Genomic DNA, 12,956 nt, shown 5'->3' with positions numbered 1-12,956 from the left:
AGCTGAGTTTTTCACAGGTGATAGTTCTCAAGGTCAAAGAAGTTTTTTCTGGAGTCTGGGTTTCAAGCCAAGTCTCTTTTAAACAATAACAAGTTGTAATGCCATACTTTGCCACAAGATGTCACCAATGCTGTTTAAAGCTTTTTAAGTCCAAAATTTTTATGATAGTTTTTCAAGTCTTATTTCTTTTTTTAGATAAAAACAAATATCTCCAGTAAGAATAGGAACACTTTTAGTCCCCAAGTTTCAAAAGCATATACATCCAATTAGATTAAAATTGTTCTTATAGTTGCTCTGTTTCCCCTGGGTGAGTAGTCGCCTCTTTTCTTAGAGGGTGGGGCAGAAACTCCCATCCCTCTCTCCTTACAGGGGGAAAAATACTTTGTGCAGCTTTTACAGGAAAAAATACTTAAAGTCTTAAAGAGAAGATCAGATCTCACCCAGTTTCATCCATGTTGCTTTAAAAGTGCTTGGTGGTGATTTTGACTTCGGCTGTCAGCAGCTTAGTGACAAGCCACATTGCTATGGCCAGTCTTTTCCCTGCTGGAGGGCTTCCCCGGATCAAATGGAAGGGCCATCACCCTTCCATGATCAAACAGGGGTCCCCTCCTTGCTTTCCCCCCCTACAGGGCAATTTTCGACCCTTTCCAGGTCCCCCAGCAGGACAAAATTGGACACGAAAGCTGGAGATCGTCTTCCAGCATCCATGATGCTGTGATGGCAAACCGGAGGTCCAAAATACAGTATTTAATAATTTCCACAATACTGATAAAGGGGATATAACAAATATAATCCACTGTTTACATTTGTAGTCCATACTATAAACAAACATTAAAGGAAATTTCACATCTGGAAAAAATGATATACCCCTACATTTATCACTATTTCAAATATCTAAATTAGAGATGTGCAAATAATTATAACATTGTTACAGAAGAATTGGGAAGAATCTGTCTCATTTAAACCCCAGATATTTAGTTTGATTTGCTGTTATTTCGCTGAAGCTTGTGTTTAGACTGAAAGAGCTCTAAAAGAGCTTCAAAAAGACTTCAGAAAGTGTCAGGATGCACCCCAAACCACGTCTTAGGAAGACAAAACTCTTGGAGCCAAATCTTAGTCCAAAAGAAATCTTTACTGTGACATGCTTGGTTGTAGGAATACAAGACAGGACTTAATATTGTACTACAAACTAAACCCTTATAAAGAGTTCCCGGTTCAACCCCCCCCTTAACCCCATTTGGTCAGACCCCCATCATTTACCTCGTATCATAACTCTCGTGGGAAAAAGGAACTTAGGACCTTTTATGCTTATTGCTTTCTTCTGTGACACAAGCCAGATGCTCCTACCCTAACCCCCCCTTTTATTTCCCCAGTTCAAAAGGCTTCTCTTTTCCTTTGAAATGCCTAATACAGGCTCAATACACATCCGTTCCCTACTCCTCAGGAGATGGCAGGATCCATGGAATAATGTTTTAAACATACATTTATGAATATGATATAAATGGATTCTGACAGAAAGGTTACAGAAGCCCATGAGATTAGATAAGGATTTAAAAATATCTCCAAACAACTGGACATTAATCATTCCAAAAGATAATCTACCAGCTGAGATGTTAAAAAAGAAGAAAAAGATTTTACTAAGCCAAAACCATTTAGTTAAAAATTTGGAATACGTATGTTTGAATGCAGCTTTTGGACATAATCAGGTTCTGAATACATGAAAGCCATTTTCTGAAATGTAATCTAACCTTGCACTTGGACTTTTGTTGAACAAAATAACTTGGATAAGCCAAAGCCTTTCCACATAATCAGCACATTTATAATAGCAAGATTTAGAGCAAGGGTCAACAAACCATGGTCTGAGGGCCAAATCTGGTCTGCAATTTCTTTTTGTACAGCCCACAGGCTAAGAACAGACGGACAGATGGGTAGCAGATTGCTGGAACTAAGTCTCAGCTGAACTCCCATGATGAGGGGTGGGAACGGAGATGGAGTGTCCCAGGCAGTGGCAGCAGCCTATCATTGGACCATGCTATCCAATGGCTGCTCTGCCCATGAAGGCAGAGGTAGGGGAAGGGAATCTGGCCCTTTAAAGAAAAAGTTTGCCAAGTTTTAATTAGAGCCCAAACAAGGTAAGTGTCATAGTTTCTACCTTTTTGATCAGATTTCTGATCTCCTGTTTTTTTATTTGCTTTGGTTTTATGCAGCTCTTTTTCCCAAGCAGCTAGCGCTTGTTTTTCTATCTGACGTATCTCTGCTTCTTCTGCATCTAAACGTTGCTTCCACTGCAGCAGCTCCTCTGCGTGCTGACGCCGCTGCATCAGTTTTTGCTCTCGCTTGGTCAAGAACCTGATGAAGAAACAGGGGAAACTGTTCACTATTGTCCCGAGATATAAATATTTGAACTTCCATTATCCTATTCGGTAAAAGTATTTACTCGTATTTTACTCGTGCTGTGAATGTGAACCTGAATTTTTTGTTAAAAACCTCAACTCTGAAGTAACACACACACACACTATAACCGTAAACAAAGTTCTTAAACTGCCTCTCCTCTTCAAGAAAAAAAAAGATTTTTGTTCTATTTAGACTAACATTTAAGCAGCATCAACAGATAGCAGCATTAAGAAGAGCAGAATTCTGAAAAATAGTTCTAGGTCAATTTAGAAAGAAAGCTTCGGGGGTTATCATTTAGCCATGGAGAGTTATTCATCCTCAAGACTGAATGCTTTTTAAACCACTGTAAAAATCAGGACATACTTCTCATTAAAAACTGTAAATTATAAACTGCATGTCAGGCTCTCTTTCTAGGTACCATCTCCATTAAACCCTTTATAGTGGTTTTCCTTCTCCTAAGCTGTACTGAACTGATTTTCATCCACCAACTGCAATACAATGCCTTCCACTGTTCCATGTGACTTAAGCAATAAAATAATTATTCTAAAATAGTAAATTATGAGCAAGTTATTAAAAATGCAAGTTAATGACTATATAATCAAAACCTATTGGCAAAACATAGTAAATTAATATATTACAAATGAATACAACACATTTATAATAAATAGTCTTTTAAGAGTGAAGTGAAAAAAAAATCCAAAAGTATCTCCCTTTGGAATTTTAATTAACTTGAAACAGTATCCTATAACTTGCCATCAGAGAAAGGCACATTATGGAATGCTATGGTCTCTGATAACTGTAACCAACAGAGATTGCAAAATGAGAATTAAATGAATTTAAATACATACGTGTAAACTAATGAATACTGAGATTTTCTACCAAACTTTCTGGATCACCTGATCCTAGGATTGACTAACCCTACATCATTATCCTTAACCTTCAAAGGACTGTCCAAAGAAGTCCGTTGGGGGCTAAGACCCTTATGAAGTAAAAGCGATGAATGGTCACTATCCATCTATATCCAACTTTAAATGAAACTACCAGTATAATCAGGTTATATGAGATTAAGATATAGTCGAGTGTACTAGGCCTTGTTCTCCCTGTTAAAGTCACTATCTGCTACCTTATTTAGTATATCTAACAAGCTGCCCATTATGGTCATAAGCTGTGATGGTTGTAAAACAGATCATCATATGACTGGATTCATTTTATATCCTTTTTCAGTTGTAAAGTGAATGCTGTGCTCATTGAGCAAGCCCATTGTTTGCTATGAAGTGTTTTTGATGAAAACTGGAAGTAAATGCCAAGTTAGCAAAAATATCGCACATCACCATCACATAGGATGCTACAGTCAAAATTACAGGCTGGTTGCTGGCTGCCTGAAATGTATTCATATGGCTGTGGTATGGGGGCTGTTGGGATTCTGGAACCAGATCTTAAGTACCTTCTGCGTGGTCCATTTTAACTTCAGTCAGTTGCTAGGTGACTGGTTGTAATTTGAGGGCTATGTGCAAAACACTATTCACACGCTGGTTCTAAACACCAGGGTTTCTGCCTAAAACAGAAAGCTCTCCATCAGGAGCTCTCATAATTGAAGGGACTGGTTTGAGACTAATAAATACTGAAATATTCTAATGAACCATAGCACAATATGAAAACAACCTCATCTCCAATGCTTTTTAAAAAATCACATAACTTACAACCAGTGAAAGACAACAGACAATTGAGGATACAATTTAGTGTCAAATTATACTACAAAATGTAAGTGTACCTTCTGCTATTTTGCTGGCTAGATTTGGATGCTTCAGTGTGATCAGATAACTGTAAGCCAATATTTCCAACTCTAAAGCTTCAAGTACACAGATAACAGATATATATATATGAACGTTTGCATGGGATTCCATCGAAACGTCGCCCCTACACCTTTAGTTCTACGCGGGGAAAAACCCGAATAACCAAAGATCCACATACCAACACCCGCGAAAACCTCAGAAAACAAATATATATATATATATATATATATATATATATATATATATATATATATATATATATATATATATATATATATATATATATATATATATATATATATACATACACACACACACACACACACACACACACACACACACACACACACTTTTTCAAAGAGATACAATTCTTTGCCAATTTTGTCTGATGATACTGATTTAAGACTTCATCTAGTTATGTGTTGTTGTTGCTAGCTGTGAAGTCGTGTCCGACCCATCGCGACCCTATGGACAACATTCCTCCAGGCCTTCCTGTCCTCTATCATCTTCTGGAGTCCATTTAAGCTCACGCCTACTGCTTCAGTGACTCCATCCAGCCACCTCATTCTCTGTCGTCCCCTTCTTCTATTGCCCTCAATCTTTCCCAGCATTAGGCTCTTCTCCAGTGAGTCCTTCCTTCTCATTAGGTGGCCAAAGTATTTGAGTTTTAGCTTCAGGATCTGGCCTTCTAAAGAGAAGTCAGGGTTGATCTCCTCTAGGACTGACCGGTTGGATCGCCTTGCAGTCCAAGGGACTCGCAGGAGTCTTCTCCGGCACCATAGTTCAAAGGCCTCAATTCTTTGGCGCTCAGCCTTTCTTATGCTCCAACTTTCACTGCCATACATTGCAACTGGGAAGACCATAGCCTTGACTATACACACTTTTGTTGACAGAGTGATATCTCTGCTTTTTAGTGTGCTGTCTAGATTTGCCATGGCTTTCCTCCCCAGGAGCAAGCGTCTTTTAATTTCTTGGCTACAGTCCCCATCTGCAGTGATCTTGGAGCCCAGGAAAATAAAATCTGTCACTACCTCCATTTCTTCCCCATCTATTTGCCAGGAATTGAGAGGGCCGGATGCCATGATCTTGGTTTTCTTAATGTTAAGTTTCAAACCAAGTTTTGCACTCTCCTTCTTCACCCGCAACAAGAGGTTCTTTAGTTCTTCTTTACTTTCTGCCATTAGAGTGGTATCATCTGCATATCTTAGGTTGTTGATATTTCTTCCGGCAATCTTAATTCCAACTTTTGATTCATCTAGCCCTGCCTTTCTCATGATGTGCTCTGCATATAAGTTAAATAGGCAGGGCGACAATATACAGCCTTGCCGGACTCCTTTCCCAATTTTGAACCAATCAGTGGTTCCGTGACCAGTTCTCACTGTTGCTTCTTGGCCACAGGACTTGCCACAGTTTGTTATGATCCACACAATCAAAGGCTTTAGCATAGTCAATGAAACAGAAGTAGATGTTTTTCTGGAACTCCCAAGCTTTCTCCATGATCCAGCGTATGTTGGCAATTTGATCTCTAGTTCCTCTGCCTCTTCGAAATCCTGCCTGTACTTCTGGTAGTTCTCGATCCACATACTGCTGAAGTCTAGCTTGTAGGATTTTAAGCATGACTTTACTAGCATGAGAAATGAGTGCAATGGTGTGATAGTTTGAACATTCTTTGGCACTGCCTTTCTTTTGAATTGGAATGTAAACTGATCTTTTCCAATCCTGTGGCTACTGTTGAGTTCTCCAAATTTGCTGGCAAATTGAGTGTAGCACTTTTACTGCATTGTCTTTTAAGATTTTCAATAGCTCAGCTGGAATACTGTCACCTCCACTAGCTTTGTTGTTGCTCAGCTTTTCTAAGGCCCACTTCACTTCACATTCTAGGATGTCTGGCTCGAGGTCAATGACCACCTCATCGTGGTTATCAGGGAGGTTAAGCTCATTCTTGTATAGTTCCTCTGTGTAATTTTGCCACCTCTTCTTAATCTCTTCTGCCTCTGTTAGGTCCCTGCCATGCCCATTTTTCCATTAAATATTCCCTTCATCTCTCCAATTTTCTTGAAAAGATCTCTGGTCCTCCCTATTCTATTGTTTTCTTCTATTTCTTTGCACTGTTCATTTAAGAAGGCATTCTTATCTCTTCTAGCTATTCTCTGGAATTCTGCATTCAATTGGGCGTATCTTTCTTTTTCTCCCTTGCCTTTCGCTTCCCTCCTTTCCTCAGCTATTTGCAAAGCTTCCTCAGAAAGCCATTTTGCTTTCTTGCATTTCTTTTTCTTTGGGATGGTTTTGGTTGCTACCTCTTGTACAATGTTGCGAACCTCTGTCCATAGTTCTTCACACACTCTGTCTATCAGATCTAATTCCTTAAATCTATTTGTCACCTCTACTGTATATTCAACAGGGATATGATTTAATTCATACCTGAGTGGCCTAGTGCTTTTCCTTACTTTCTTCAGTTTAAGCCTAAACTTTGCAATGAGAAGCTCATGGTCTGAGCCACAGTCAGCTCCTGGTCTTGTTTTTACTGACTGTATAGAGCTTCTCCATCTTTGGCTGCAGAGCACATAGTCAATCTGATTTCTGTATTGACTGTCTGGTGATGTCCATGTGTAGAGCCGTCTCTTGGGTTGTTGGAAAAGAGTGTTTGCTATGACCATCGTATTCTCTTGACAGAATTCTATCAGCCTGTGCCCTGCTTCATTTTGCACTCCAAGGCCAAACTTGCCTGTTACTCCAGTTATCTTTTGGCTTCCTACTTTAGCATTCCAATCCCCCATGATGATAAGAACATCATTTTTTGGTGTTAGTTCTATAAGGTGCTGTAGGGCTTCATAGAACTGGTCAATTTCATCCTCTTCAGCACTGGTGGTTGGGGCATAGACTGTGATATTAAATGGTTTGCCTTGGATTTGAACTGAGATCATTCTGTCATTTTGAGGATTGTATCCCAGTATTGCTTTTCCTACTTTTATTGACTATGAAGGCTACTCCATTTCTTCTGAGGGATTCTTGCCCGCAGTAGTATACCTGACGGTCATCTGAATTAAATTCACCCATTCCTGTCCATTTTAGTTCGCTGATAGCTAAGATGTCGATGTTCAGTCTTGTCATCTCTTGTTTGACCACATCCAGCTTTCCTTGATTCATGGATCTTACATTCCAGGTTCCTATGGAGAAAAAATCTTTACAGCATCGGACTTTCCTTTCACCACCAGACACATCCACAGCTGAGCGTCCTTTCGGCTTTGGCCCAGTCACTTCATTCTTTCTGGCACTACTAGTACTAGCCCTCTGCTCTTCCCCAGTAGCATATTGGACGCCTTCCGACCTGAGGGGCTCATCTTCCAGCGTCATATCGTTTTGCCTTTTGGTACTGTCCATAGGGTTTTCATGGCAAAGATACTGGAGTGGTTTGCCATTTCCTTCTCCAGTGGATCACGTTTTGTCAGAACTCTCTGCTATGACCTTTCCGTCTTGGGTGGCCCTGCACGGCATAGCTCATAGCTTCATTGTATTACGCAAGCCCCTTCACCACGACAAGGCAGTAATCCATGAAGGGGCTAGTTATGTGTAGCAAGGTGAATACAAGCATGCTTTTCTTGGCTACTTAGAACTCTTTTTTTCTATATAAGAATTTTTCTAGAAATAAACTATTAGGCTGAAGTCACTGACCAAATTTATGGGGTCTACTATGGGACCAGAAATATTCTTGCAAAAAACAAAACAACCTCTCCAACAATGTACATAATGTCAGATGCTTTTCTTTGTAATATTTTTATTGCAATAAGTCTGTTTAGAGTTGGGGCAGGCAGCAACAAGATATCTATTAGCACATGGACACTTCATCTTGGCACATTTAGGATTTGAGACCTAAAACAGCTGATTAAATATAGAGCTATATTTTATTATTTTATAGTAATAATTCCCAAAAAAGAGGTGATCCCAATCTTTACTCTCTTCATTTATTTATTATGAAGTGCCCCAAACTTCCTTCCTCTCCTTTCCAAATACAAATAAAAACCAAAAACCTTTACTACTGGTTAGCCACTACAATATACAGTATATTTCCATTACAAATACAAGACATATTTCTGCAAGTTCTTATAGAAAAATGCTTAAAGCATTCCAGTAGTTGGTGCAGTTTACCACTAGTTTTTAAAGAAAAATGAAACCAGTGCCTCAGATTCTCCATATTCACTAAAAATTGAATGCCTGAATGCCAGCGATGTATGTTATAAAGTCTCAAAAACTGCTGAAGTAATGGCCAATTAGCTATCAAGAACAAAGGAAATAAGTTCAAAATCTATGTAATTCTAGCCTTTTCTTCCATGTTAGCATACAATTTTCTCTCTATTCTCTTCTCTATTTCTTACATCATACGAACTCATGAAAACACTCCCAAGTTCTTTCAGGGAAGATGAAATTACCGAAAACAACAACAAAAAATATTCTGAAGATCTCACCTATACGGATTTGAATTTTCTTTCTTGGAAATGAGAATTTCTACTGTTATGGCCTTATACAAAGCCAATTTTTAAAAATTAATTTAAAAGAGATAAAAGATGCAGTTGAATAATTTTGTGCTGAACATAGTTAAAACATTCAGAACAGATTTTCCTACCAAATATGACACTAAAAGACAAATTAAATTCCAAATCCTTTCCAAAACTGTTAGACTGGAAGAAACTTTGAAGGTTTTCAAGTGCAACTGTCTGCCTAGGACAGGAGGAGTCTTTATAATATTCTAGACAAATGGTTGTCTAATCTTTTCTTGAAAACCTCCAGTGAGATAGCACCCACAACTCCTGGAGGCAAGCTATTACTGTCAAGAAATACCTCATTTCCAGGTTGAACCTCCCTCTGACGAGCATCCACCCATTGCTTCTTGTCCTACCCTCAGGTACTATGGAGAATAAATTGATGCCCTCTCACATGTGATAGCACTTCAAGTATTAGAAGACTGCTATCGTGTCCCCGGAGCCTTCTCTTCATTAGGCTAAACATACCTAGTTCTTTTAGCTGTTCATCATGTGATTTAGCCTCCGAACCCAATATTATCTTTGTTGCTCTGCTTAACTGGTTAGAAATTGTCAGCTATCTATGCTGGAATGCCTGACTTTATACAGGGGGAGAAAGAGTTCTAAAAGAACTCCTAATCATTTAAAATTGAACAGGCATGCTCAATCAAAGAATCTACCACTGAAAAAGGTAGAAAGTTACCTGACCAATTGGTTGTAGATATACAGCTGGAATTTGGGATGGAGGTTGGGAAAACAGACACTGAGAGAAGCCCAGTGGTGAGACGTAAAGACAGAGAAGAAGTAGTGAACAGGAGAGCAGTGTCTACAAAATAAGGAGGAAGAGTTTTAAGCCGATAGCAAGAAACAGTCAGAAAGCAAGAGCAGGAAAAGGTCTAGCAGAGTTTTAAATGAAGCTCAAGTGTCAAACAGTATCATCCATCAACAAGTAGAATTTTTCAAATGCAACAGAAGATAAGCATTACTTAAAATTCTTTATTCCTTGTTAATTGCTCCCCGTTTCTTACACTAGCAACTTTACCTTATTACGGTATAACGCTATAGATAATTCTCCAGTTGTTTAAAGAACTACATTTAAGGGCAATTCCAATTATTCATTTAAGATTGCATTTTTAAAAAGCTCATTACACTATTTTAATTAATTACTCCAAGGTTTCAAGTTGTGTTGTATTTATTGTATTTCAACTGTATTTATATTGATGTTCAACTATTGTAAGCTAAATGAATAAGCTCCAAAACTCAAACAAAAGCAGTTTTAGTTCATAAGATCGCTTAGTTTAAAAATGGCTCAAATATTTATGTAAACTCAAGAGTTTATAGGCTGTCATTTTAAGGGGAAATTAAGGGCGAAAAATAGGTGAGAAAGCTTTTAGAACATAGAAGCCACTACTAGTGAAAGATAGTTAAGAATGTACAAACTTAACATTAAAATTAATATCAAGAGATTAATTCTTTGACAGAGCATGCTCCTATTCACATGCAAACCATTCAATAGCCTTTTTTATCTTCATTATCCAAAGATCAATTATGGTACTCCCGAGAATCTGTATTTAAACAAAATCTGACTGGAGGCATCATTATTCAATTCATCACTATTTAATATTTTTTTAAAACTATGCTAATTTTTTATATATTCTTCCCAAACTAATACAATATCCTACCTGATTCTGCATTATTCAGCATTTATATCTGCATCTTGCTTTCTATCCTCACTCTAAATACATGTTCAAAAGCTTTACTAAATTGAAATATTGGTAATACATTTCTTTTAACAAAGCAGAGGGTAACTGCTGTTCCTCCATAATCTTAAAAACTAGAGAGAGAGATTGTTTTTTTACCACCATATTATTTTTCTTCTATTATATACTGAGTTCCTTAAAAAATGTGACTAGAAGTCCCAGGCTCTTAAGATATTCCGAAAGTCACAGAATTTTCACATTTTCAGTTTCTCGAAGGGCTGTGAAAAATTGACAAAGATCCAATTCTACTACTGAAACCCAGGAACATATACCAATGTCCTATATGCATTCTGAAATGCCACGCAATAAATAAAAACATTTTTACAACTGAATTTTTCACTACTACAATTAGTAGCTATGTCACATAATGGTACACATTTTACTACTATAGAGATGCATAATATTACAAAACCCAACTTTTCCCCCCAGAAAAATTGTGAAAATTTAGCTCAGTATACAGTTTCAAATTCCAATATTCTATACTAGGAATCCATTTTTTTCCTGATGAAGTCAAATTTTCAGGCATGAGAATACATTTTGACTGAAGATAATTCAAAAAGAAAACCAACTTTGTAAAAAGCTATATACAAACACTGTACTACAGCAAGCATTCTGCATTAAAGTAATATATACTTGTGTATATAAAACTCTGGTCTGTAATTGCTGTACCAATTACAAGAAGGGGTTCCTACATAGATGCAATGATAGATCATATGCTTTGCCTGCAGAAAGCCCCAGGTTCATTTACCAGTTAAACATGACAGGTATCAGGAACATTAGCTTTTCATGCCTATTCATGATGGAAAGGCAGCCCATCATGAATAGGGGCAGGGGGGCAAAGGTCGACCGCGAGGCCTCTCGCTTGTGGAGTCCCTCAGGGGTCGGTCCTCTCGCCTCTCCTGTTCAACATCTACATAAAACCGCTGGGTGAGATCATTCGTGGTTTTGGAGTTGGGTATCATCAATATGCTGATGATACCCAGCTTTTCATTTCGACCCCAAATCACCCCAGTGATGCCCTCAACGTGATGTCCCGCTGCCTGGAGGCGGTTTGGGTCTGGATGGGGAGGAACAGGCTTCGACTCAACCCTGACAAGACCGAGTGGCTGTGCGTACCGGCATCTCAGGATATTCAGGATATCCCATCTCTCTCTATGTGGGGGTGAGTTATTACCCCCCGTAGATAGGGCTCGCAACATGGGAGTCCTCCTAGATTCACAGCTTTCTCTAGAAGACCATATAGTAGCTGTGACTAGGGGGGCCTTCGCCCAGGTTCGCCTGGTGCGCCAGTTGCGGCCCTATCTAGACCGGGATGCCTTACGTACGGTCACTCACGTGCTCGTGAGCTCTCATCTGGACTACTGCAACGCTCTCTACATGGGGCTACACTTGAAGACCACTCGGAGGCTCCAGCTGGTACAGAATGCAGCCGCGAGAGTTGTGTTGGGAGTTTCCCAACACTCCCATGTTACACCTCTGCTCCGTGAGCTGCATTGGGTTCCAGTTGTCTTCCAGGTGAGATTCAAGGTGTTGGTAATGACCTACAAAGCCCTACATGGCATGGGTCCGGAATACCTTGGGGAGCACCTGCGGTCGGCGTCAACTTCCCTCCACCCAGTACGCTCCCACAGAGAGGGCCTCCTCAGGGTGCCACCGGTCAAAGAATGCCGACTGGTGGCCCCCAGGGGGAGGGCGTTCTCTGTGGGCACACCGGATTTATGGAACCATCTTCCGGTCGAGCTCCGGATGGCGCCTGACCTCCGCTCCTTCCGGCACGATCTCAAAACCTATCTTTTCGAACAAGCTGCCCTGGCCTGATGGGATGGGGTTGGATTTTATTAATGTGTTTTAACCTACTTTTAATGTGTTTTAACTTATTCGTGGGCATTTTGTTTAATCGTTTTTAATTTTTGTATCTTGTTTTTGATATGTATTGCCCTGTTCACCGCCCTGAGTCCTTCGGGAGAAGGGCGGTATACAAATTTAATAAATAAATAAATAAATAAATAAATAAATAAATAAATATATTTATTAATATATTCAAGCTACCAAACCACCATCAAAACTAAACTGAAATTCCACAATAGCTATTGGAAGCCATTTCTATTAGGAATAAAACAAAATACAAATTACTTCTCATCCATACGTCTCCTCATTTTCTTTAATTTCTGCATGATGCTACTTGTGTCAGAGCTGGAAATGGAGGAAGGGCTATAGGCCTCTGCATCAGTTGGCTGAGGGCTTGAGGAATGTGTTTGTTTTTTATCATCTTCACTGCGGTGTTCCTAAAACAGATAAACAAACAGAAATCACTTAAGAAGTCAGATGAATACAATATTAGGTTTTAGATTTGCTCAAATGAGTCAATGAATTTTTTTTCAGATTTCTGCAGAAGAGTTATTCCTAATGCTAATAAAAAGGTTGAGCGTTATCAAGACAGGGAACCGAGAACTCTCTGTGAATTTACAAGCCCTCTGGACAGAAAGGCTAGA

The 12,956-nt window shown here is 39.1% G+C and overlaps 1 protein-coding gene across 1 annotated transcript in view; it reads right to left on the bottom strand.

The window, feature by feature from the left end:
- LOC310638898 (centrosome-associated protein 350-like) overlaps window positions 1-12,956 on the bottom strand; it is a 101,198-nt gene that overhangs the window by 24,536 nt on the left and 63,706 nt on the right. The window contains exons 22-24 of the mRNA XM_083360260.1: window positions 12,598-12,749; window positions 9,408-9,530; window positions 2,153-2,349 (exon numbers count right to left, since the gene is read on the bottom strand). Of these exons, the coding sequence (XP_083216386.1) occupies window positions 2,153-2,349; window positions 9,408-9,530; window positions 12,598-12,749 (472 nt within the window). The remainder of the gene's footprint in view (window positions 1-2,152; window positions 2,350-9,407; window positions 9,531-12,597; window positions 12,750-12,956) is intronic.

Source organism: Vipera ursinii (assembly GCF_947247035.1).
Source record: "Vipera ursinii genome assembly, chromosome: 3".
NCBI classification, from domain to species: Eukaryota; Metazoa; Chordata; class Lepidosauria; order Squamata; family Viperidae; genus Vipera; species Vipera ursinii.
Note: the sequence above shows the minus strand (reverse complement) of the source record. Positions and strands in the feature narration are given on the sequence as shown.